The sequence below is a fragment of the Stegostoma tigrinum genome, chromosome 40 (assembly GCF_030684315.1).
Source record: "Stegostoma tigrinum isolate sSteTig4 chromosome 40, sSteTig4.hap1, whole genome shotgun sequence".
Taxonomy (NCBI): domain Eukaryota; kingdom Metazoa; phylum Chordata; class Chondrichthyes; order Orectolobiformes; family Stegostomatidae; genus Stegostoma; species Stegostoma tigrinum.
Window position 1 is genome coordinate 12,420,403 of NC_081393.1, and position 23,751 is coordinate 12,444,153.

Genomic DNA, 23,751 nt, shown 5'->3' on the forward strand with positions numbered 1-23,751 from the left:
CATTGACTTTTATTTCACTCATAGCATCTATTGCCTGTCCTTCATAGCCCCTGGGAAGGCGGCAGTGAGGTGCTGTATTGAAGATCATGTTGTTAAGAGTGGGTCTGGAGTAACAGGCATTGCATTTTGATAAAACAGACAAGAACGGGACTTATACAATTACAAATTGGGCCTTGGGTAGTATCTCAGAACAGAGAGTTCTGGCGGTTCAGGTACATGATTCCTTGAAGTTTGCACCACAAGTAGATGGGGTGGTTAGAAGGCGGTTAGCATGCTTGCCTTCATTGCTCAAATCTTTGAGTATTTGAGTTGGGGCATCATGTTAGGGTTGTTCAGCATGTTGTTGAGGCCTTCTGGAGTTCTGTATCCAGTTCTGGTTGCCCTGTTATAGGAAGGATACTATTAAGCTGGAGATGATTCAGAAAAGATTTACCAGAATGTTCCCAGGAACTAAGGGTTTGACCTAAAAGGAGAGATTGGATAGGCTGAGACTTCTTTCATTGGAGCATTAAAGATTGAGGATTGATCTAATAGAGGTTTATAAAATCATGAGGGCTATACATAAAATTAATGGCAGGTGTCTTTTCCCTAACATGGGGTCTTTCAAAACTAGGGGACATATTTTTAGAGTCAGTAGTCATACAACACCAAGTTATAGTCCAACAGGTTTATTTGAAATCACAAGCATTCAGAGTCCACCTGACAAAGGAGCAATGCTCTGAAAGCTGATGATTTCAAATAAACCTACTGGGCTATAACCTGGTATCATGTGACTTCTGACCGTGTCCACCCCAGTCTAATACCGGCACCTCCACATCATATTTCTAAGGTGAGAGGAGAAAGATTTAAAAAGGACTCAGGGGCAACTTTTTTTACATAGAGAGTGGTTCATGTGTGGAATGAACTTCGAGAGGAAACAGTAGATGAGTTTCAACATTTAAAAGACACTTGGATAAGTACATGAATAAGAAAGGTTTGGAGGGATATCGACCAAGCACAGGCAAGTGGAACTAGTCTAGTTTGGGATTATGATTGGCAATGGGCTGGTTGGACTGAAGGGTCTGTTTTCATGCTATATAACTTATGATTATGTGACCATGGATATTCGGGAGATTTCATTTCATAGAAGACATCAGTGAACCAGATGACCTTTATTATGATCTGACTGTTACATGGTCAGCATTATTGATTCAAACTTCTAATTCCACATTTATACTGAAATGAGTTTAAGTTGCCGAGCTGCTTTGCTGGGATTGAATTCATGTTTATGGAGTATTAATCCCAGACCTCTGGATTACAAATTCAGCGACAGAACTACTGTGTTACCTTATTCCGGAAAATGCTATGCATTTATTTTAACACTTATAGGATTTAGAAACCTATCTTTCAAACTGATTGTGTGATTTCAATTATACTTTTTCAGGAAAAAGAACCACTTCGAGCAATACCACTTAAGGACATACAAAAAGCTCAGAACTGTAGTTGCAGGTACATGAAGTTATTTGCTTCAGAAATTCTATAATTGAATTCTATCCAAACTATGGCACCTTCCTTCCAGGATTCAAGTGTTTTCTCTGTTGCAGGCAGATGATGGGGAGTGAATCAGGTTCCTACTTTGAAACTTCCTTGGTTAAATGTAACACATGTTTAAAAATGTTCTCGCATTGAAGCTATTATCTCTCTCTCATACAAATGTTACCAGGCATTTTTCCTTCTTGAAAGGTCAATGCAGCATTTTCTCCAGTTATTTCCAATTGCAGTCAAAAATCCATGTCAATGATCTGCTAATGGCATTGCTGGAACAATAAATTGGTTTGCGTAATCCTATGTCTGATATGTTGTTTCCAAGATTGATATTTGTCGGTAATATCTTTGATCTCTACTCTGTGAAACTCATCATTCAAGTGCAAATCGAAATAAAAGATGAGAGTTTCTTCAAGCCTGAGTTGATTGATCATGATACATGTTTGATAAATATTAATTTAAGTTCATGTAGTCTTTTATAAATCTCATGGAACATTGGTTTCATGTCTTGCCAACCTGTGGTCAGGTAATTGCTATGAGCATTTGAAGCTTTTGAAAATCATTTCATTCCATGAAAGTCTTATGGGTTAAAATCAGATGATGGAGTTTGAAAATAGATCTATACGTATCTAGATATAACATATCCACATTTTATCACTGTTGTGACATCTGACCTTGCTTTAGCTAAAATATAATGCATTATCTTACCTTTTATCATAACTTATTTTGTCCTTTCTTTTCTCCACCCACCCCAACACAGTCAAGCACTGATGAGGGACAATCTGTTTGAAATAGTCACAACATCTCGAACTTTCTACATTCAGGTAATTCTCACAAAAGTCTTAACATCCATCTGCATGCCTACACCTGAGTGCATCCTGACTGAGATCAACAGAGGTGATCAATGTATTCAGAGACCAAAACAAGATGGAAGGGAACTGAAACTTAAAGTGATCCATGTTTTTTCCAGTCAGTTTTAAGTCAGCTGCTTTGATCATTTCTTGCATGTATGCGTATGGTTGAAGAATCAGTGCTCTGATTGAATTCATCAACAATTTACAACCAGATCCCATTGTAATCTGTCACCAGAGAATCATAAAATAACACAGCATAGAAGAAATCCCTTGGCCCATTATGCAGTATTCTGTAATCAGAAGGTGAATATTTTCAAATGGAAAATGTAAAGTTGTTCTCAATGCACAATTGTAAGTGATTTAAGTGGATCACAAACATTTTAAAACAATTTTGTTTGGTCAGTCACCTCAGAGCAAATCCCTGTCACTTCCACCCTTAGCCAAACCCCATTTTAAAATGTCCCCTTTTGTCAAATGAACAGTTGTGTTGCTTGCATACAACATATTTTCATAATATTGACTACCTCAAGAGAAATGCTTGGTCAGTTTTTGAGTTTAAGTTCTGTATACACTATGCTTCTGGTGACAGGTGTGGGAAGGGGTCTGAAGGGTATGTTTACTGAAACCGACTCACCACTGATCGTTGCGTCCAACAGACCCAGACTTTGTTCTCCTCACTGTCCCCAGCCAGCAACCCCACACTCCCCAGGAAGTCACTTGTTTTCCCTGCTACCCTTGGTCTTCAGTGCTGCTATGCGGTCTGGCCCTTTCATTGGTGAGCAGATTCAGGCAGGATGGGACATTGCTGTCATAGGAAGAGATTGACTGGGATGTTTATTAGGTGAGACTTCACTGCTTGATTGGCCTATGAGTAGGCAGCACTTTTCCTTGGCGATGGTCAGGAATATCTTGCATCAAAAGATGCTTCTGTAAATAGGGGAAAGCTCAGCTGTTGAGTTTATTTTTGAACAACGACACTGAGACAATAAAATGCTGTGAGGGTATTTGCTGCTTTCAGCCATTCTAACATTTTAATGCCTGCAGCTCAGGGCAAGAACAAAACCTGATGCTTATGTGAACAACCTCTGCCACCTTAGACCCATTCTTCAACTTAGACTGCTCTGATCAGTAGCCCAACTCTGTGCAGTCATGGCCAGGAGCCTGGATTTTCCCAAATTGGGCTTCCCTACACCTCCAAAAAGAATAAGAGGGGCACAGAAACACCACATGATAAGCGGCGGCAGCATCAACCTGACAAGGTTCCACATCACCTCACAATTCCTTCAGAACTTTCTGGTCCATTCCCCAACTCTTGGCAACAGAGAGTTACTAGTTGTGTTTCGCCAGAGGTAAATTCTAAAGCACAGCAAAGGCAACAGCAGATGGTTTGAATCCATTGTTGCTTCTCACCAACTGACAAGTGCAGAATCTCAGTAGGGCATGTGAGGCCCAAGCTAAAGCATACTGCAGTTTAGCCCAAAAATTCCACATACCTTTAAGCCTCCACTAGCTGTTAATACCTCAAGAATGTAATACTTTCGGAATGGAAGATGTGTTTCAGTTTGCCTCCTATGCTTGATGGCCCTGAATGGGTAAGTGTCAGGATGATCCTGCTATTATTCCTCTCTTACTTTTAAAAAAGCTGTAAATGAAGAGTACTTTTTACATCCTCAGCAAGTCTGAAAATACTTAACAGTCAAGGAATTACACTCAAGGAAGTTGAGTCACTGTTATACAAGCAAACTTGGCAACCAGTTTTTGCTAGTTCCACAAAGAGCAAATTAAACAAATCATCGTCTTTTCACCTTTTCATTAGCAGTCATGGGATGATTTTGGCTGGAGAACTGAGAGTGTGCCTCTGCTTTTTAATCATACAAACTATTTACGGCATAGTAACTGGCCATTCAGCTCAAACGGTCTGTGTTGACGACCTAGGTGAGCACCCCCATGCCTCTTTATTCAGTGCCAGCGTATAACCTTCTGTACCTTCCTCACTTCCTTATTGAGGTAAAGTAAATTCCTCATTTTTGTTTGCTGCTTTGTAACCATTACACTCGCCATTGGGAGACCTGGATTACAAAGTACAACAGCACCATGTGATGGTTAAGAAGCAGAATTGCATCTAAAGTGTCAGGAGACTGTCCTCATGCTGTCTTTCCTCTTCAAACCACCAGGCTGCACACTTGTACAATTGGAAAAGGAAGCTGAACTTCATCAAGTAATTCTCAATGCTCTTTGGCAGTCATTTCATGCATATTCATCCATGAGACAGATTTCCGAATTACTAGTGGATCTCCCATGATGTACAGTAAATCCACAAAAAGGTCTTTCTTGCAGCTGTGTTGTAATTTCCCTTTGAATGATTTCATAAAATAAACCTAGATGACTGAAGAAAAATTAAATTTAAAAAAAGCTCTTCATTGATTGATGTTAATGTCGATATCTGCCAAGGCAACTAAAATTGGGAGCAGTCCCGTTAACCATACAATCATGTTTATTTTTCCATTAAATGCCCATTCCCCCAACCCTTCATTACATTTACTTTCTCTGTCTTCTGCCTGTTCCGTAATACTTCATAACTGAGGAATTAATCACATCAGCATCTCTCCCTGTTCCTCTTCTCTAGCTCTTATTGCTTCACTCATGGTGCTTTTCTCTTTTATTTTGGGAGGGGGCCAATTGGTGGAAGTTCTGGTGATGATAGGAGCCATCCGCAGCAGCATGCTCTTTCTGGTGTGGAATGCAGGGAAAGAATGTTTTTTTTGTTTTCTTGTTCCCATCCACAGTCATTTGGTTAAACTAGATTTCAGTTGACAAGACATAAAATACTGAAACATAAAAGACCATGAGGGCCTTGACAGCTGAGTTCTCAAAACGATATTTCCTCTGAGGGAGAGTGTAGAACTGGGTAGTCACTATTTAAAAATAAGGGTTCGCTGTTTTTCATACATAACTGAGGTGACCTTTTTTTTATCTTTGAGGCTTTACAGTCTTTGGAACTCTCTTCCTGAAGTAAAGTCCTAAAATATTTTGAAAGCAGAAGTGGACAGTTTCTTGTTAAGCAGAGGGATTGAAAGGTTATCAGGGATGGGCGGGAATGCAGATTTGGGTTTATAATCAAAATTAGCCAAGACTTCATGGAATAGCAGAACAGGCTCAATGTACTGAAAGGCCTCATCCTGCTCTTTGTTCATATGTTGGTAACAAGTGTACAAAAGGAAGCAGAATTTGAAAGGCAGGAGCTGATCCGTCTTGCCTTGAAGTGTTCCTGATTCAAACCTAGGCTTCAATCTTTGTTATAGTCAATCAGTTATCATCAACCTTTTTCCCAAGTCAGTGGCATTCTTTGCAGTGGCCGTCACGCAGTTCAGGAGCTAAGTAAATGGCTTCAGTCCTTATTATTGCTAGCAGCTCTGTCTCCCAATTACACCACAGATGCATCACAACTCATAACCAAAAGTGGTGATGGGCCAGATTTTAACTGCCAGTTTGTCATGATCTGTATCAAATTTATGAGTGGCAAAGTCACCAATTCAAGCACTACATTTTTAAAAAAAGGCATTGTCAAAATCTGAATGCAAATAGCATGAGTCCCACAGCGTGGGTGAAACAGCTGGGTTTGCTGAATCTATTCAGGTAATGGTTCTGCACTATAATTGCAGCATTGTATCTGTGCGCATATTAAAGCCCTGATGATTTTTGAAAAAATAAACAGGTCTTCAGGAACCCTGTTGGTTTTGCAGTATGTTTAAAAAAGGCCACTTCCTGTAACTGGAATAGTATGGGTGGGTATATCCTGAGTGAAAGTTCCTGAGGGTGACCACATTCAGCAGCAGTTACTGTATTTTAAAAGCTGACTTTCAAAGATCAGCAGTGCTATTTCCTGGTAGGTTAAAAAAAACCTTGAAATTTTTCGCATTATTGCTACCTCATTCTGTGCCTTTCTCTATCAATAATTTCTTCATCATTGAGTACAAAGTATTCCTGAACTGATTATCACATTAGAAGTGTCTAACATTTTTAATTTCCTTGTGGTTCCATTGTTCTGTTCAGCAGTTCTGTGATGCAACTAAAATGCAGAAATGCAACAGACTCAAAATGACCAAACCAAGATTTTCAAATCTCCAGAGCAATCATTGCATTGTGAGTGGTGTTATATCCAGTATGGGAATTATTGTGATGTGTAACTCAACTATTTCTCATTTCTAAATTAGTTTAGTTGTGCAATAACAAAAATGTGAAAGACAGATTGGCCAACACATTATTTTGAAAAAGTAAGACTCACATTTATAGGGTTTCTATTTAAGCATTTTACAGCCATTGAAGGACTTAGGAAGTCTCATCACGAATGTAATGTCAGTAACAGCTAACATGCCATAGAACAATATTTATTTACAGTAAAACTTGCAATGTGGAAGAAATCTACCAAATGATCCACTTCTGTTCCTATAAATCAATAAAGATTGAGTGTGATTGTACATAGAAGAGAGGTGTATCACAAATGTAGTTCCTAAAAATTTTACAAATTGCATTTCATGAAGCACTTTTCATGATATGAGCACACCTTGAACTGCCAATATTGGTCAGGATGGCTCGGAGATTGGGTAAAGGGACGCATTGAATAGAACTGTGCAACAGATAACTTGTCTCTCTGAGTGTGTTGCTGAATTTAAAATAATTTCATTTTTGTGTTTTGTTTTCTCTTAACAGGCAGATAGTCCTGAGGAAATGGAAAGCTGGATGAAAGCCATCAATCAGGCAATCAAGGCACTCAAGTGTTCGAACAATCCCACAGTACGTTCCCCTCCTATGTGTAAAATACTTGATTTGTTCAACTCCACTGCTTATTAAAGATAAAATTTTGAATTAAAAATACAGTAAGCCTGTATTAAAATCCTAACAGTTATCTTATTGCTGGTTTGCATGGTTGCAAGGATACTGTCTGCTAAAGAGCACTCAAAGTAGCATTTTTCAGGAAAATTAGCCATGCTGCTTTCAAAAGAGGTAGTGAAATCGTGATAATAGATTTTGGGTTGTAATCAAAGAAGTCTGAAATGATATTAACTAGTTGATCTCTTATTTTTTCCATAATTCTGATCTGATCATTTATCACCCCTTTCTTCTTTCCAGAGCCACCAGGCGGTGGCTCAGTAGGGGTTGCAGTACTGGCCATTGTGTGTCCCTCATGCCTCTGTAAACCTTGATGTACTCGTGTGTGAGTAAGCAGTCTATACAGTTAGGATGTGTTTGGGCTGGGGCTGGGGGAAGAGGTGTTTTTGAAGCTGACAAAAAAGTCAGCTGATCTTCACACCATCAAATGTTTGTGAATGGCAATCAGAAGCAAACACAATACCTGCATTCATTTGGCACCTCTGAAGCCAAGATGCATCCCAAAGTACCTTCTCAAAGCTGAGCCACTTGCCACTTCTCAGCCCAAGCCTGGTATTGTCTTGTCTTGCTGCATTTGGTCATTGGTATTTGGTAAGGTGACTGAAAGCTTTGTGAAATAAGTCAGTTTGAAGGACAGTCACAGGCAGAAAGAGGGATTGCTGGGCTAAACAAGAGAACTAAAGGACTTAGCTTGCTGAAAGTATCAATGACGGTGCAAAGGGGGAGACAAATGCAATTGAAGCTTGAATTTTTATTTATTTATTTAGGAATGGAGGTATCGCTGGCCAGGCCAGCACTTATTTCCCATCCTTCATTGCCTTTGAGAAGGTGGTGGTGTGTTTCTTCATGAACCACTACAGTTTACTTAAAGTAGATCAGCAACAATGCCATTAGTGAAGGAGTTCCAGGATTTTGACCCAGCAACACTGAAGAAATGATGATGTATCTCCAAGTCAGAATCTTGAATGGTTTGCAGGGAAGCTTTGGTGATGTTCCAAGACTCAGCTGCCCTTCATTTCTAGGTTGGAAGGTGCTATCTAATGAGCCTTGGCACATTTCTCTTTTATAATGCATACAATCCATATAATGGACAGTAACCATGTTGGAACTGTGTTTTGATAGAGAGAGTTAATGGTTGTGGATGTGGTGCCACTTAAGCATGCTGCTTTAATCTGGAAGGTACCGAGCTTCTTGAGTGTTGTTGGAGCTGCACTCATCCAAGCAATTGGGGATTATTTCATCACACCCTTGACTTGTGCCTTGAAAATGGTGAACAGGCTTTGGGGAGGCAGGAGGTCAGTTACCCACTGCAAGATTCCTATCTGCTGACCTGCTTTTGTAGCTCCAGTATTGATATGACCACTTGTGTAGCACAAATGTTATTTGCTTGTTTTCTGCCCAAACCTTATTGGCTTGGTCTTGTTGCGTTTGGACATTGATTGCATCAGTATGTGAGGAGTTGCAAATGGATCTGAGCATTGTGCAATCATTTGCGAACATCCACACTTCTGACCTTATGAAGGAAGAAGGTTCATTGATTGCCAACTATCTTCAGCAGAACAGGGAATTTGGAGTTGTTTCAAGGGCTGGAAAAAGTTACAAAGATAGGGAATCTTGAGGAGACAAAAGGATTTAAAGATGGCAGAAGCACAGCACTGCAGAGTGAGCTTGGGGGTGAACCGCAGCTACTGGACAAATACATGAGAAGCAGTGTCAGTCAGAGGGAGGCTGAGATTAATCAGAGCCTTAGCGGCAGGAGTGGAGCTGTATCCAGAGGCAGAGCTCCAGAGGTGATGTCACAACTCAAAATGTGACATCAGCTTGGCTGCGGAGGAAGCAGGTTTACAGATTGAGTGAGTAATGTCTGCAGGAAGGTAGAATATAAAGTAGTTACTTTTGCCTTTGTTGTTTGTTGGGAATAAAGAGCAAGAGTGAGAAATCTGATTTGGTGAGTAGTGGGTAAGGTTGTGTACTTGGCTAAAGAGCTAGTGTCAGGAGGAGTGATTCAGATATCTGGATCATTGAGATCTTTTCAAGGGCAGATGGGACCTGCACAGACAAGACAGGTTGCACCTAAACTAGAGGGGCACTAATATATTTTCAGGGTGGTTTGTGAGTGCCACTCAAGAGGGTAGGAACTAGTGTGGCAGGAAGGTGGGAACCAGAACAGGGGGGTCAGTATCTGGAGTGTTTGAAGAGAAGATGGGGTGAAATCTAGTAAGTCTAATAGGAGGAATGGGCAGAGTGGAGTAGGCAATGGCCCCGTGGTATTATCACTAGACTATTAATCCAAAGATGTAGGGAATGTCCTGGGGACTCAGGTTCAAATCCCACCATGACAGTTGTTGAAATTTGACTTCAATTTAAAAATTCTGGCATGAAGAGTCTCATGATGGCCATGAAGCCATTGTCATTTGTTGGGGTGAAAACCCATCCTGTTCACCAATGCCCTTCAGAGAAGGAAACTGCATCCTTACCTGGTCTGGCCTACATGTGGTCGGCTCTTGAACCGCCTTTTGGGCAATCAAGGATTGGCAATAAAAACTGGCCTAACCACGACACCCTTATCCCTGAATGAATAAAAAAATTCCTGTCCCTAAGAATCTTGCCCAATAATTTCCCTTGCACTAATTTATTGGTTTACTGGCCGATAATTTCCTGGATCATTCCTCTTGCCCTTCTTGAACAAAGTGACAACTTTGGCTATTCTCCAGTCTTTTAGGAGCTGGCATCTAGCTGGACAGGGTACAAAGATCTGTATCAAGCTTCCAGAAATCTCCACCATTGCCTCCTTCAGTATCCTGGGACAGAACCCATCAGGCCCTTGGAACTTGCCTATCTTAATGTTTTTCAAGATATCCAACATATTCTCTTTCTTAATATCAACATGCCTCAGAATATCAACAAACACTTCTCTTGACTTACCTCCATCTATATCTTTTCCCTGGGTGAAAGAACTCATCAAGGACCTCAATCCGTCTTCTTCTGGCTCCTCACATAAATTCTCTCTTTTGTCTTTTCTCTTTTGACAGAACCTACCCTTTCCCTAGTTATTCCCTCATTCCAATAATACATATATTGGATTTTCCTTAATGCTACTTGCCAAGGACATTGAATGGCCACTTCTAGCCCTCCTAATTTTTTAAAGTTAATTTGTGCTTCCTTTATAATCTCCAAGGGCCTTGTTTTCTAAACCTTACATATGCATCCTTTTACTTCTTTACTAAACTTACAACATCTCTTCTCATCTAAGTTCCCACATCTTGCCAGCCATATCTCATTCACAGGAACATGCTGGCCCTGAACTCTGATCACCTGGCCTTTAGGAGACTCCAATATGTCTTGATTGCCGGGCCAGTGAGTTTGATTGCAGACGTTTCATCTGGTAACATCATCAGTGTGCCTCTGATAAAGCGTTGGTGTTCTGTCCCGCTTGTTATTTATATGCCTTGGTTTGCTCGGGTGGTTGGCATTACATCTATTTCTGTTTTTCAGTGGTTTGTATATCTGATCCAGTTCAATGTGTTCGTTGATGAAGTTCTGGTTGGAATGCCAGGCCTCCAGGAATTCCCTGGCAGGTCTCTGTTTGGCTTGTGCTATTGTGGATGTGTTGTCCCAGTTGAACTTGTGTCCTTCTTTGCCCATGTGTATTAAGACCAGTGAGAATTGGTAGTGCCTCTTTGGTAGCTAGTTTCTGTTCATGTATCCTTATTGTCAGTTTTCTTCTTGTTTGGTCTATGTAATGTTTCTCACAATCCTTGCATGGTATTTTATATATTATGTTAGTTTTATTGGTTGTGGGTATGGGATCCTTTACATTCATCAATAGCAGTCGCAGTGGTTGTTGGTTTGTGGGCTTCTCTGATACCTAGGACTGGAGCAGTCTTATGGTCATCTCTGGTATGTCTCTGATGTACAGTAGGTGACCAGTGTGTCTGGCCGTGTTGTGACTTCTTGTTGTGGTCTGCCATGGAGGTAATGGCGGATTGTGCTTTTTGGATATCCAATCCTCTTAAACACTCTGTATGGGTGCTCCTGTTCTGCTATGCACAATTCTGGGTTGCTTCAGCGTGTTGTGGCTCATTTGAATAATGTCCTGATGCAGTTCTGTTTATGAGTGTTGGGGTGGTTGCTGGTGTCATTAAGTATCTGCTCCGTATGTGTGGTCTTTCTGTATACGCTAGTCTGGAGTTCCTTGTTATTCTTACGTTCTACTGTTATATGTAGGAAGGGTAGATTTAGGATTTGGAATGTGCTGCCTGGGAGAGTGGTGGAGGCAGATTCCATAGGAAGTTTCAAAGAAGAGGCTGGATATATATTTGAAAGTGATTAATTTAGAAGGCTACAGAGAAAGGGCTGGAGGATAGATCAAGCTGGGTACCTCTTTTGGGAACTGGTACAGACATGATGGGCCAAATGGCATCCTTCAGTTCTGTATAATTCTATATTCTAACTCTGTTTCTAACAGCACTGTGAGTGTTCCTGCATCACACAGTTTCTAACAATTTTAGAAAACAACTCATCACTACCTTCTCAAGGGCAATTAGGGAGATGGGACAAATGTTGGCTGGATTAACAATTGCCATCTGCCATGAAGGAATAATTGAAGAAAAATTCCATGACTCTCTATTAGCTGCTGTTTGGTAATTTTGAATGGCTATTTTTGAACAGATTCGTTGAAACTCTCCTCGTTCTCTCGGATTTGAAGCAGTGTCCATTCAGAAATTCTGGACCTTTACATTGCAAGCATCCAACCATGGAAATAAACTAGAGGGCAAACCATCTTGGGTTACTGTTATTTCTAAGGCCAGCTCAGGTGCAAGAGCATGGATCTTCAAACAATCAGTTTGAAGAATCATTACTGAGACACGCAGAGCCTAATAAGTCAAATGAGTTAAATTATTAAATTAATTGTCAAATCATGTGAAACAAAAGTTAACTAATGAGAGAGAAAGAAAGATGGTATTTCTGAATTCTCTAAACTAAAATCTCTCAATTTTGAAGGAACAAGATCCTACTTCGATAAACTTAAATTTTCAATGCTGGAGATGCTGCTCCCTCATAACTAAGACTTATTGTACGATTTAAAATTCATTTCAGCCTTAATGCATACATGGTAACTTATTCTTTAGTGTTTCTCACAGCTTCATGTTCTGAGGTGATTTCTAATTCTGGTTCTATTGGTGAGATACCAGTTTTGGGTAGCCTGTGGAGGATCAGGGCAAATCACACAACAACATCAGAAGTTCTGTATTTTGACTATATGTGTGCAGACCCTGGAACTGATTGCATTATACCAGTAATGACTGCTCATCCATTCTCTATTCTCAGCACAAAATCTGGCCATTCAAATGAATAAGGAGAAAGAAATTATTACTGCAGTCCAAAATGCCTATGCTCCATACATAAGAATGCCATGCAAATGATAAATCCAGTTGCCATTTTCTGCTTTTATTTGTGCCATCTGCTAACAGCACATAAACATTTGGTCTGGTTGTTGTTTTTGACAAGCTCTGGATGGGGTATTCCATTTCAGATCAAATTGGAAGAGAAAAAAAAACAACTGTGATTGTTGACCAGTCAGTTACCCACTGACTGAAGTGCCAGGGGAATGAGTCAGAATGCAGATGGTTGTTCATTATTTAAAGCTGAGGCCTTGCAGCTTGGTGGAATATGATTAACTTCCTCTCGTCTTGAAAATTCAGCAAACAAGATGGCACAGCAATCACTTTCTAACAGTTGATGTGAAGTGACAACTATGATCAGTTTGGCAAGAAATGCACAGTTTTCGAAGCTGTGTATTAAGCAGTTTCTCAGAAGTAGGTTTGGAGCAAGAGTTCATTATTTTCAAATGACGTGTGGATAATTTCATGGAAATTTACCAAACACTATGAAAGCATTGACACTTCTCAGGGGGACCATTTTGCTTCGGGTGCATTTGGTTAAATAGAACAATTAATATTCTTCTAGGTGGGTTGGGCAGCATGCGAATTGTCATGGGAAAAGGAACAGAATTTTTTGGACAGGCTGCAACTATCCAAGAAAAGAGCAAAAAAAAAAGCTGCAAAAGCCCAGTATCTGTGGAGGGAAACAGTTATTGTTTCAGGGTTAATGAACTTCCATCAAAATGAGTTCTGATGAGAGGTCCTGCAACTACCTGGAACATTATTTCTGTTTCTCTCTCAACAGGTGCTGCCTGATGTTCTGAGCTTTTCCAGCTTTCTTTTCTCATCTATCAGAGTTCCAGTATCTGCATCATTTTGCTTTTGCAAGGATTAGAGGATCATATCCTGGTCATCATTTTTGAGAGGCTGACAGATTGCATGGTGTTTAGGAAAGAAATTTGATTGATGTTAAAGTTCCTCTTCCTCATGAGCTTAATATCATTCACAGGCTCCGGTTCAATCCGCTTTCATCAGCAGAACCTCTTCATCGCAACCACTTGATTCCCTGACTGCATCAAACCCATCCTGTTCAGTGTCGTTATGGCCTCAGTTCAGTTCCAAGCCCCAAGGAGAAGAAAAACGACCTCTCTCCAAGTCTACCTCTGTGGTATCGTCATGGCAGCCATGGACCCCTGTGCCAGGTGCTGGTGAGCCACCTATGTCTCCAGTAGAGGAGGTGAGCAGGAATGAGAGTGCCCTGAAAGCACCATCTGAAGTATGCAAACCACAGCTGTCAATGAAGGAAGATGTGAATGGTCAGGGGAAGCGCCGCAGACACAGGTCACAACCTGCACCCAAAAAGGAGCATCAATTTGAGTACAACGTTGATGATGATGGCATCCGAACAACAGATGTTTAATGACAGTAAACTTGTCTTTTCCCATTGTTTGTTTTATCTAGGATTAGTGACTCAAGTAGTTTTCGTTTCGGATAAAAGTGCCTGCTTGTAAACAGCTTAGCTTGCCAGTGTCCTTGCTGAAGCTTCATTATTGAGTTAAGTCAGGAAACAGTGTTGGAGACTGAAGGTTCAAGAAGGGCAGCAATATCATATTTTTGTGTGGCTGCCCTGTACATTTCCATTCTTACTTGATCCAACAGGATAACAACATGGCTGAGCTCTGGTAACTGAAATGCAAGCTACCAAAGGGCCCAATACAACCTAGCACAGCCAATGGGTCTCTGTGATACACTGATGATGAGGAATGTATTAAAATTAGTGCAACTTTTACATTCCTGAGGTGTAGCTGAGCCCTTTATGCACATTTGTCACTGAAACACTGGAAAACACAGAAGCACAGATATATGCTGCAACTTTCCAGCCATTGAGGAAAATGGAATTTGGATTCTGCATTCCTTAATTGCGACAATTAGCTGTGTTATTTGCAGTTCTAAAATCTTTGTTGCTGCCTTTCTGTAAATGGACATGGGTCAACTTCTCAAGGAAGAAGTGCATCAAGAAAAGAGCTGTTCCAGTCCCAAAATCATCATGTCCTATACCTGCTATTTCCTTCCTCAGGCAAGGCACGGGACCAGCATTAGTTTTAGCCTAGTGTTCCCTGCACTGTTCCTCCGGAAGCATTTCTAATTTACTGATCAGTAGGCCTTGTCCTCCCACTTTTCTACATATTATTAAGGTTCAGGCAGAAACCATCACTGACATTGCAAATGAAAACAGCTCCAAAGTGTCTCAACATAATGTGTGACTCAGTTCAATAACCTCTCTAGGATAGAGAACGCAGCCAGTGAAAAATTGCAGTAACGCATAATCAGCTGCAAGGCTAATACTTAATTCCATTCTCAACTAATTTGTGCTGTTTGGGGCAAGTTTGTTTGCATAAGAAAGATCAAGTCGGGAAATAAAAGAGCCAGAATTATCTCTTTGTTATTTACTGCCTTTGAGGAGGATAGCATGGATGTCAAGAGAAGTTGGGGCGGTGAGAATTATAAAGCAAAGTTTGGCAGTCGATTATATTCAGGGTGAGGAAACGGTTTGTCCAGATTCAAATTACTGACCTTGCTGAGATACACTGAAGTGAGGAATGTCAAGTATGGTTTGGATCTTGTCATGGCCCAGAGAATAACTGTCCTGCCAATGATCTCTGCTGAGGTTTGCACATCAAAAGTCCTCTGCAGGATGAGGCACTGTTAAATTGCTAACTTTATACCTCAACAAAGAGTTTCCAGGAGAAGAGGGCAGAGAATCAGATTTGAGAAAGGAAATAAAAGTAAACATTGTGTAGATTGATGACTGACTTTACTAGAGATGATAGAATGCTAGTTTCATGCTGATCTTTCAACTTGGTGGGCTTTATTGAATAAAGAACTTTACAGTACAGAAGGAGACCATTTTATTGCGTCTGGACTGACTTCTAAAAGCTAGTCCCATTCTCCAGCCCTATCTCCGTGGCCTTCTAAATTCACCACTCTGAAATATATCCAGCTCTGTTTTGAAACCTCCTGTGGATCCACTTTCACCATTTTCCCAGGAGCACATTCCAAATCCTAACAATTCTTTGAATAAAGCAGCTTCTCCTCATCTCACTCCTTGCTCTCTTGCTGACAATCTTGAAATTATAATGTCTAGTTACTGACATACCAACTTGTGGAAACAGAATACCCTTCTTTACCTGGTCAAAATTGTTTCTAATTTTGAACATCTCAATAGGGTCTCCTCTTAATATTCTGTGCTGCAAAGAGAATAAGCTCATTTTCTCTCACCTTACCTTGTATCAAATATCCCTGATTCCTGGTATCATTCTAGTAAACCTCCTTTACACTCCCACAAGCACTTTAACGTCCTGCCTTAAATAAGGTGCCCAGCTCTAAACGTAATGTTTCAAATGTGGTCTGACCAATGATTTGGAGGGGTGTAGCATCACTTCCTTGCTTTTATACTCAATGACTCTATTTATAAACCCAAGGATCCTATCAGCTTTCTGAACAACTGTTTCAACTTGCGCGGCTACCTTCAGAGAATCATGCAAATTATTTCTGCTTCCAGTTTCCCAATTTTGTTCACTACTCTTCATGCATTTACATACAGAGAATTTAACTCTGCCTTTATCTTCTTCTTGCCCATTGGAACACAACCATTTCACTGTTCACTATTTTTTAATTCAAAAATGTACTTTCTATCATAAAAATCTTTATGTACATACATAGTTACTAGAGTAGTTTGATTCTGTACACAGTCATTACAGATACAGAAAAAACAAACCCAATGTGTTTCTTACTTACAGTAAACTATTTGCACATGTTTCAGGCATGAGGAGGGCCGGTGAACTGAACGGTTCCCCATTTAACTTCAGCAGAAAGACCTTAGATGGTGGTCGTTTCCTCTGTGTTTTGCTGACAGCTGCCCCAAGCTTTTGTGTATCCCTTAGCACCACCTGCAACAGTTGGTTGAGGTCAACTCCTTCCTCTGGATGACCAGCAAGTTGTGGGAAGACTAAAGAGCGCCTTTCACTGAATTGATGGTCCTCTAGGCACAGATGATGTTTTTCTCAGTATACATCCTGAGGAACAGACTGTAGAGCAGACTCCTGCATTTTGGAGCTGCTCGGGACGAACATCGACAAAAGTCACTGAAAACCACCCATGCACAAACTCCACACACACAGTTGTTCAAGGTCTAACTGAACCCAGGTCCCTGGTGCTGTGGGGCAGCAGTGCTAACCACTGAGCCACTGTGCCCCTGTATAATCATTTACCAATTTAAATTTTAAATCAAAACAGTAACAGAAGTTTTATTTTTCTTTATTAAGCTCTATGTGTCAATGTAGTCAATGTAATGCCCTCCAACGCAAACTCACAAATGTCTGAAAGTACCATTCACCAAACGTTTGTTACTTCTGATTACACTATGGGGTACGCAGGCTCAGCATCAAGGTTTTTTTTAACCTTAAGTTGAATGCTAGGATTTGGCACTAAAAACTGTGGAAGTAAATACACAAAGTAGAGTGGAGTGAAAAGAGATATGTGTCTTTTTTGGTGATGATGGCTTGAGAGTTGGATATGATGTTTGCTCAAAGAGCTGACATGTAGAGGAGTACACACTTGGATATACAGTAATCTGTATATTGATTTTCCACCTCCACACCAATAACGTATTGGATTTCCAAATACACTGCCCAGGCATTGTCCAAAGGCAGTGGTGGGGTGGGATGTAAGAGTTCAGCTTAGTTCTTACACTTGACCAGTGCCCAGTCCCCCAACCCACATGTAGACATGAGATGAATTATATTATGGTACTACCCAGGATAAACAGTTGTGACTTTTGTTTCAAGTTTAGTCTGACTCCCACTTGGCTCAGGTGGCACCATTGCATCAATTGACAACTTCAGACAAGTAAGTTAGAATGGATGAAGAAGATGGGAATGACTTTGTATTTCTGTGAACCGTAGAACCTTGAAGTGTAGAAGGAAGTTATTTCGGCAAGTCTGTCTGTCCACTTTCGTTGTAACCTCATTTTGTTTTCCTCATAGCTCAACATAATAATCCTGTTCAAGCATGGTTCCAATTGCCTTTTGGAAGCTCCTGATGAATCTGTTTCCAGCTCCCCTTCAGAGGGTATGTTTAAGTTCTGACCCGTCCTCAGTGTGAAGAAATTTGTCCTCTTTTTCCCAAAGCATCTTGTGTTTCTCTGCAAATTCACTCTTGACAAATTCCTGTGGGGAAGTCATAATTTCTGTGTCTTTCCTACATGGAACCTTTAACCTATATTTTGGTGTACGCTTACTAGGGCTTTCTGTTGCTGTGGGCAGAGAGCTGATGATAAACCATAAACCTTTGTGAACATCCGCATTTTGAATGTGGAATATCTGGTACCTAAAGTTTCTGAGCTTTTCTGTTTCAATGAGATTGTCTGAATAAACTTTCCCAAGAAAGGAGCATGAGGAGGGGTAGGTGTGCTCAAAACCAAACAGTCACGAACTACAACTTCTCAGCATGCTGATTTCAGTCAAAATTAAATGCCTCAGTGTGTGACAATGTCATTTAAGACTGGGGATAGTAAAGGTTGTATCAACATGATTCCCCAATGATTAACCAGTTATGACATGTAAAGTTCACTTAACTCAATTCACCATTCAATTCGATATTTGTGGTTGTAGTCTGTTTGTAAAGCATTTCAGTTCTGCAGTAAGCTTCAGAATGTACTCCTGCAAAATACATTGCTGATCAACGAGGGTGGGAGCTCTGTATTTGCCATCCCTTTGTTATGGGAGTGGCCACAGTCCTAATTAACGGAGTCTCTGCAGTTGTACCAATGAAATAGTTATCGTAGAACATTATGATCCCATTTTTCTCTTTAGATTTGAGAAATTGGGGATTGTTTTGACTGGGTAATGATGTAAAATGGAGTCGGCAAATTGGCAGCTTGCATTTCGTCTTGATCCCTCATTAAATTCTTTGTAATGAAAATGGGGCAATGGGACAATGAGCAACCAACTCACCAAGACCAATTTAATACGACGGATGAAGTAAAAACCACCTATCTTCCTTTAAAAAGGGACAAAGAAAACTGAATCTGCCATCTCTGATTTATCTAAAATTAAATATTCAAAAACAAGATAAGATTTATTTTTCTGTGTTGTAACACCCAAACACTAAAATAGAGATGCACCTACATGCCCAGCTGAGATCTTAACATTTACGTGCTTTCTGTCTGAACTACTGATAGATTTGATTTGAATGTTAGGACTCGAAATGGCAACCTCAGGAATGTGAAGCAGTTTATAAAGGGCACTGGTGCTCCTTATCTATCCTGACCAAAATCTCAGCAATGGAACAAGGAATGAAATCTGAACAAGCAAATGCTGGAATTTGTGCAGCATGAGAGAATGTGCAGACTGTTGACGCTTTTGTCTTTCATGTCTAGGCTGCTGAACATTTCTTTCATTTCTCACTTGACCAGGTGTTGCTTGGTGTCAGTGATTCCAAGCCAGATTATCGATTTATAGATAAATCTACATGAGCTGAAAGACTTGTGGTTATTAATTCTCTCCTCATTCTTTGGGAATGATTCAAGAATTGCAGGAAAGTAGCTGATTTAGGTGTGCCTGCCTCCTGAAATGGGCAGGTCAAGGTAACAGTTATCTTTTATCAAAGTTTTATAATGAATGGAAAGGAAAATATGGTTCCAAAATTTAAACTAATAAAAATTAGCTGTGTCTCAAATTACCACTGTGCTTCATAGCTATCCTGAAGTCATGGTTACTAAGATAAATACTTGAGATAATTTGTTCACTTTTGAAGTTGCAATTTGGCCACGTAAAGTATGATGATATATGAATATCAAATTCAGAGCAAAGTGACTTTCATTATTGTGTTTTTAGCAAGTCATGCATATCTCATCTCTGTTGTCCTCAACAGATAAAAGACCAGGCAAAGCAATACCTGTTTTTACTTTATAACTGAACAAAGCTGAGAAGCCTTTCAGCTTCTAGACTTTACAAGTTATTTTATTCATACATGAGACCTGATTCAGAAATGCCGATGGTTTTTTGTTTCCACTTGGTCAGGAATAAATGGTTCAAGAGTCTCAGCAACATTGCATTTGTGCATGATTCTATTCACAAAATAAAAATTAGTTGCTCATACCCAATGAAAGGTGTAATATCAAATCGACTGCAACTCATTGAAAATAATTGCTTGCTGAACCCAATCCCATATGCAAGAACTATGCAAGGCAAATGTGTGGACTTGAAAGGACAGTGTGGCCTTGATGCTTGGTCGATAACTGATAATTTAGGAAAAGTGAGTAATGCACGTGTACTTTTAGTAGCGATGATTAAAGCTTATGAGAGTGGTATTTCTAAAAGAATATACACCTTGGTTAAAATTATGGAATATTTTCAATACTGCCCCTCAAAAACATTACAAAGATTACAATTTTGGACTCGAGCCACCAAGTAGGTGGTCGTGCATGTGGTCTGGTAGGCAATTATTGTTACTGTAGAAAATCTTCAATTTATATTTTGCCAAACAGCATAAAAGGCTTTTTGCAAGGAAGTTAAAGGTGCCTTAATTAGGCCAAAAATTAAAGCATTCAAATGGATTTACCCCGTTTATCAGGCTCAACTACACTGTGAATTTAAAACAGATATGCTGAAAGGTGAAGATCAGTGCACATTGTTTTAAACCGATTTCTTTTAAGAAACATTGTTTTGGTGAATTCTTTGGTTATCTTTCCATTCCCAGCCTGATTCTGTAGCTATTTTTGCTTGGTTGACATTACATCAACATTTTCTGGGTCTCAATCTCCATGTGTGCACAGATCAATGTTAAGTTTTTCAGTTCTTCTCTGATGTTGTTCCATTGTAACATTTCAAAAAAGTTTAAAAAATTGGAGGAAAAGTGTGACTGTAACCAATTTGTACATGTTTATTTGGTATTTTGTGCTCAGGCACCAAGCATTATAAAACAAACTTGTGTTTTCTTTAACTTATGGACTACCCCAATCTAATATGGGAGGTGGGTAAGGGAAACATCTAGATCATTGAGAATGGCAAGAAAAAAAACCTATCATCCAGACAAACATATTCTGCTGTAATTCAGTGGTGACCGACAATAACCAATTGCTCCTGTAATTTTGATAAATTTCATTGCGAATGGATGCATAGGTCAGTAGCATTTGTTGAACTTATGTTGCATTAAACAATTTCAAATTTTTTTTTGGAAAAATGATCTGAATTACTTTTCATCTTCAAAGTCAGTCTTGTGGTGATTGATCTTTTGAAAAAAAACACCCTTTGGGCTGGAGCTTGCATTTGCACGTTTCTGTGAGAGTTGTGATTCAGACATCCACCATTTATTTTATTTTCAGCCAGAGAAGTAAACAGTTGCATTCCTAGAAGTTCACTGTCAAGGCAGTGTCAGGTTGAGCAGTCTGGGTATTTATGTTTGCAGCGCTGCCAGATGACTTAAGTGGAGATCGCTGCTATAAGATTCTCAGCTGCCATCCTATGAAGAGGAGCTGATTAACCAACACAGTGGCTGATGTGAAGGAGAAAAGGAAAATATGCATATATGTAGCTTATTTCACAACTTCAGGATCTTCCCTAGATTTTCACAAAGTTGTTTTGAAGTTTTGACATTATTATAATAAAGGAAATGCATCAGTTACCATAAACAATGTGGTATGACCAAAGAAGCAGGTTTTATTTTGATTGTTGTGGAATAACTATTTGGCAAGATTTGGGAAGAACTTCCTTTGAAATAATTCCATGGAATCTGTGAGTTGAGAGGAAGCCTTGATATAACATATCCTCCAAAAGTCAACACAGCTCTGGGCAAGGCTCTGGGCTAGCACATGAACCCACAGCCTTCAGAGGCCAAAGTGATACTTGCTCAGCTGAGGCTGACTCTCATGATGATTTCAAAGCAGTAAACTAGAACCAAAGGAATTTTCTTAAGAATTTTTTTTCTGAAGAAGTGTGTTGGCCTGAAATATCAGCTTTCCTGCACCTCTGATGCTGCTTGGCCTGCTGTGTTCATCCAGCTCTACATCTTGTTATCTCAGATTCTATAGCATCGGCAGTTCCTACTATTTCTTCAACTAAATTCCATGTCAACAGTCCAGGGTGGAACAACTGAGTTTTCCCGGGGACCACTTGTCACTGGAGGAGTGATGCTGCATTCATTGCCACAAAACAATACAGCCTTGATGAAAAAAAAACAATGTACTCATGATAAGAGTTGCAGAATTAACTTGTTGGCTTGTGACTTGTCAATTTACATGATCAAACAATGTCAGGATTTATTTCATTGATTGCTCTGCCGGGGTACAGTGTGAGATTATGTAACAATGCACTTTGCATGGGTTTGCCTTACACTGATGCTGGATAGAAAATGATGTTCACATTTAGCTGCAAAGCTTTGCTGTCAAGATTGGCAGTAAGAACAGTCATTGAGACCTCATGCCATCATTCCACTATGGGGGATAATTACATACCTAAAATTCTTTGGAAAGCAAAATGCTTCTGAGCTTTCAGGATGGGGCACATGACTAATCTCTTCATCATGCAAAAGATTGAAGGCAACAATGTTGTGCAGGTTTTTAGAATGCCAACTTAATAAATGTTGAAAAATGTGGTGCTGGAAAGAGATGAAGACCATCAGTAGTGAGTTATTGAATACGCTGAGCAATTTTTGGAAAATGCAGAATGACATTCCACCAAGACAACCCAGCCATAATAACTGCAAATGTCTCTCCATCTATAGTTTACAACTGAGCTGCACTTCCAGGAAAAGAACACAGCTTTATGAGCAGTATCCCCGACCACTGAGCTTTCAAATTTAGTTTTCAAATGCCATCCAATAGAAGTCACCTTCCAGTTTCAATCCAACTCTTGCCATTGACTAATTTGACCAATGCAACCACAATAATAGAGCAAACAAGGGAAGAACTGCAAGGAAAACGTCAAATTTCACTTTACTGATCTAAGTCCTGCAGACCTCACACTTCAAAAAGATGTGTGGTGTTTGCATCATTCCTCTGCTCGTAAAGTTATTCTGTTGGTTTTTTGAAAAATTTCTTTTGCATTGCTGTCTGCTGTAAGCATGGTTTTATAGAATGAGTTAACTGAATACTTTCTAGTAATTCCATTTTAACTACCTCAAGAGCATGAATAGGAAATTACTACATGAAGGTGACGGTCAGCAAAGTTGAAAGAGCAACAAGACAAACAGTCAGCCATATAAATTTTTACATCTGAAAGAGTCTGTGGGTTTGAGATTCAAAGAATTCAGTGCTTCTCCACAGCAATTTTACAAAAAATCTTTGACTGCTAATACAGGGTCCAATGAGGTTTTGAAAATACTAGAGCAGGTGTGAAAAGGATTTTGCTGTATCTTGTATTTTTCAGCATCTCGTGCACGAGATGTGCTTCCCTGAACATTCGGAAAGCAACAACCCCTTGCTTTTACATTGTGCCTTTAGGTGACTGAAATGTCCCATGGTATTCAACAGCATCATTAGCAAACAAGACTTGTCGCCGTGCAACCTAAGGAGATGTAGGCACATATGATCACAGGTTTGATCAAAGAGTTAATTATTAAGGACCAGCCTAAAAGAGGAAAGAGAGAAAGAGAACGGTTTGGGGAAGGAATTGCAGAATTTACAGCTGAGGGTGCAAATGCTGGAATAACTCAAAAGCAATCTTTCTGCAATAACAAGGTGTAGAGCTGGATTGACAGAGCAGGCCAAACAGCATCATAGGAGCAGGAAAGCTGACGTTTCGGGCCTAGACCCTTCTTCAGCAGAAGCATCTAGGCCCAAAACATGAGCTTTCCAGCTCCTATGATGCTGCTTGGCCTGCTGAGTTCATCCAGCTCTATACCTTGCTATCTCAGATTCTCCAGCATCTGCAGTTCCTATATCTCCGAAACAATCTTACTGCACCAGGGTTTCTGCTCATGTTCTATATCATGTTTGATCCAAAAGCTACACATGCACACAATTGAATTGCTGCTCCTAACATCACTTACAAGTTCATAAAAATGGCCTATATCCATCTGTCCTTTCCAAAATATCCCAA

The 23,751-nt window shown here is 39.9% G+C and overlaps 1 protein-coding gene across 2 annotated transcripts in view; it reads left to right on the plus strand.

Annotated features, from left to right (window-relative positions):
- LOC125448010 (pleckstrin homology domain-containing family A member 2-like) overlaps positions 1–20,884 on the plus strand; it is a 98,341-nt gene extending 77,457 nt beyond the window's left edge. Inside the window, exons 9-13 of one of the 2 annotated variants that reach the window (XM_048522881.2) lie at positions 1,424–1,488; positions 2,285–2,348; positions 7,089–7,172; positions 13,662–13,889; positions 17,698–20,884. In XM_048522881.2, coding sequence (XP_048378838.1) covers positions 1,424–1,488; positions 2,285–2,348; positions 7,089–7,172; positions 13,662–13,889; positions 17,698–17,799 — 543 coding nt within the window. In that variant the 3' untranslated portion in view covers positions 17,800–20,884. Of the gene's footprint in view, positions 1–1,423; positions 1,489–2,284; positions 2,349–7,088; positions 7,173–13,661 lie in introns of both variants that reach the window. The other variant, XM_048522880.2, reaches the window with a different exon arrangement.
- Positions 20,885–23,751: the final 2,867 nt, after the last annotated feature.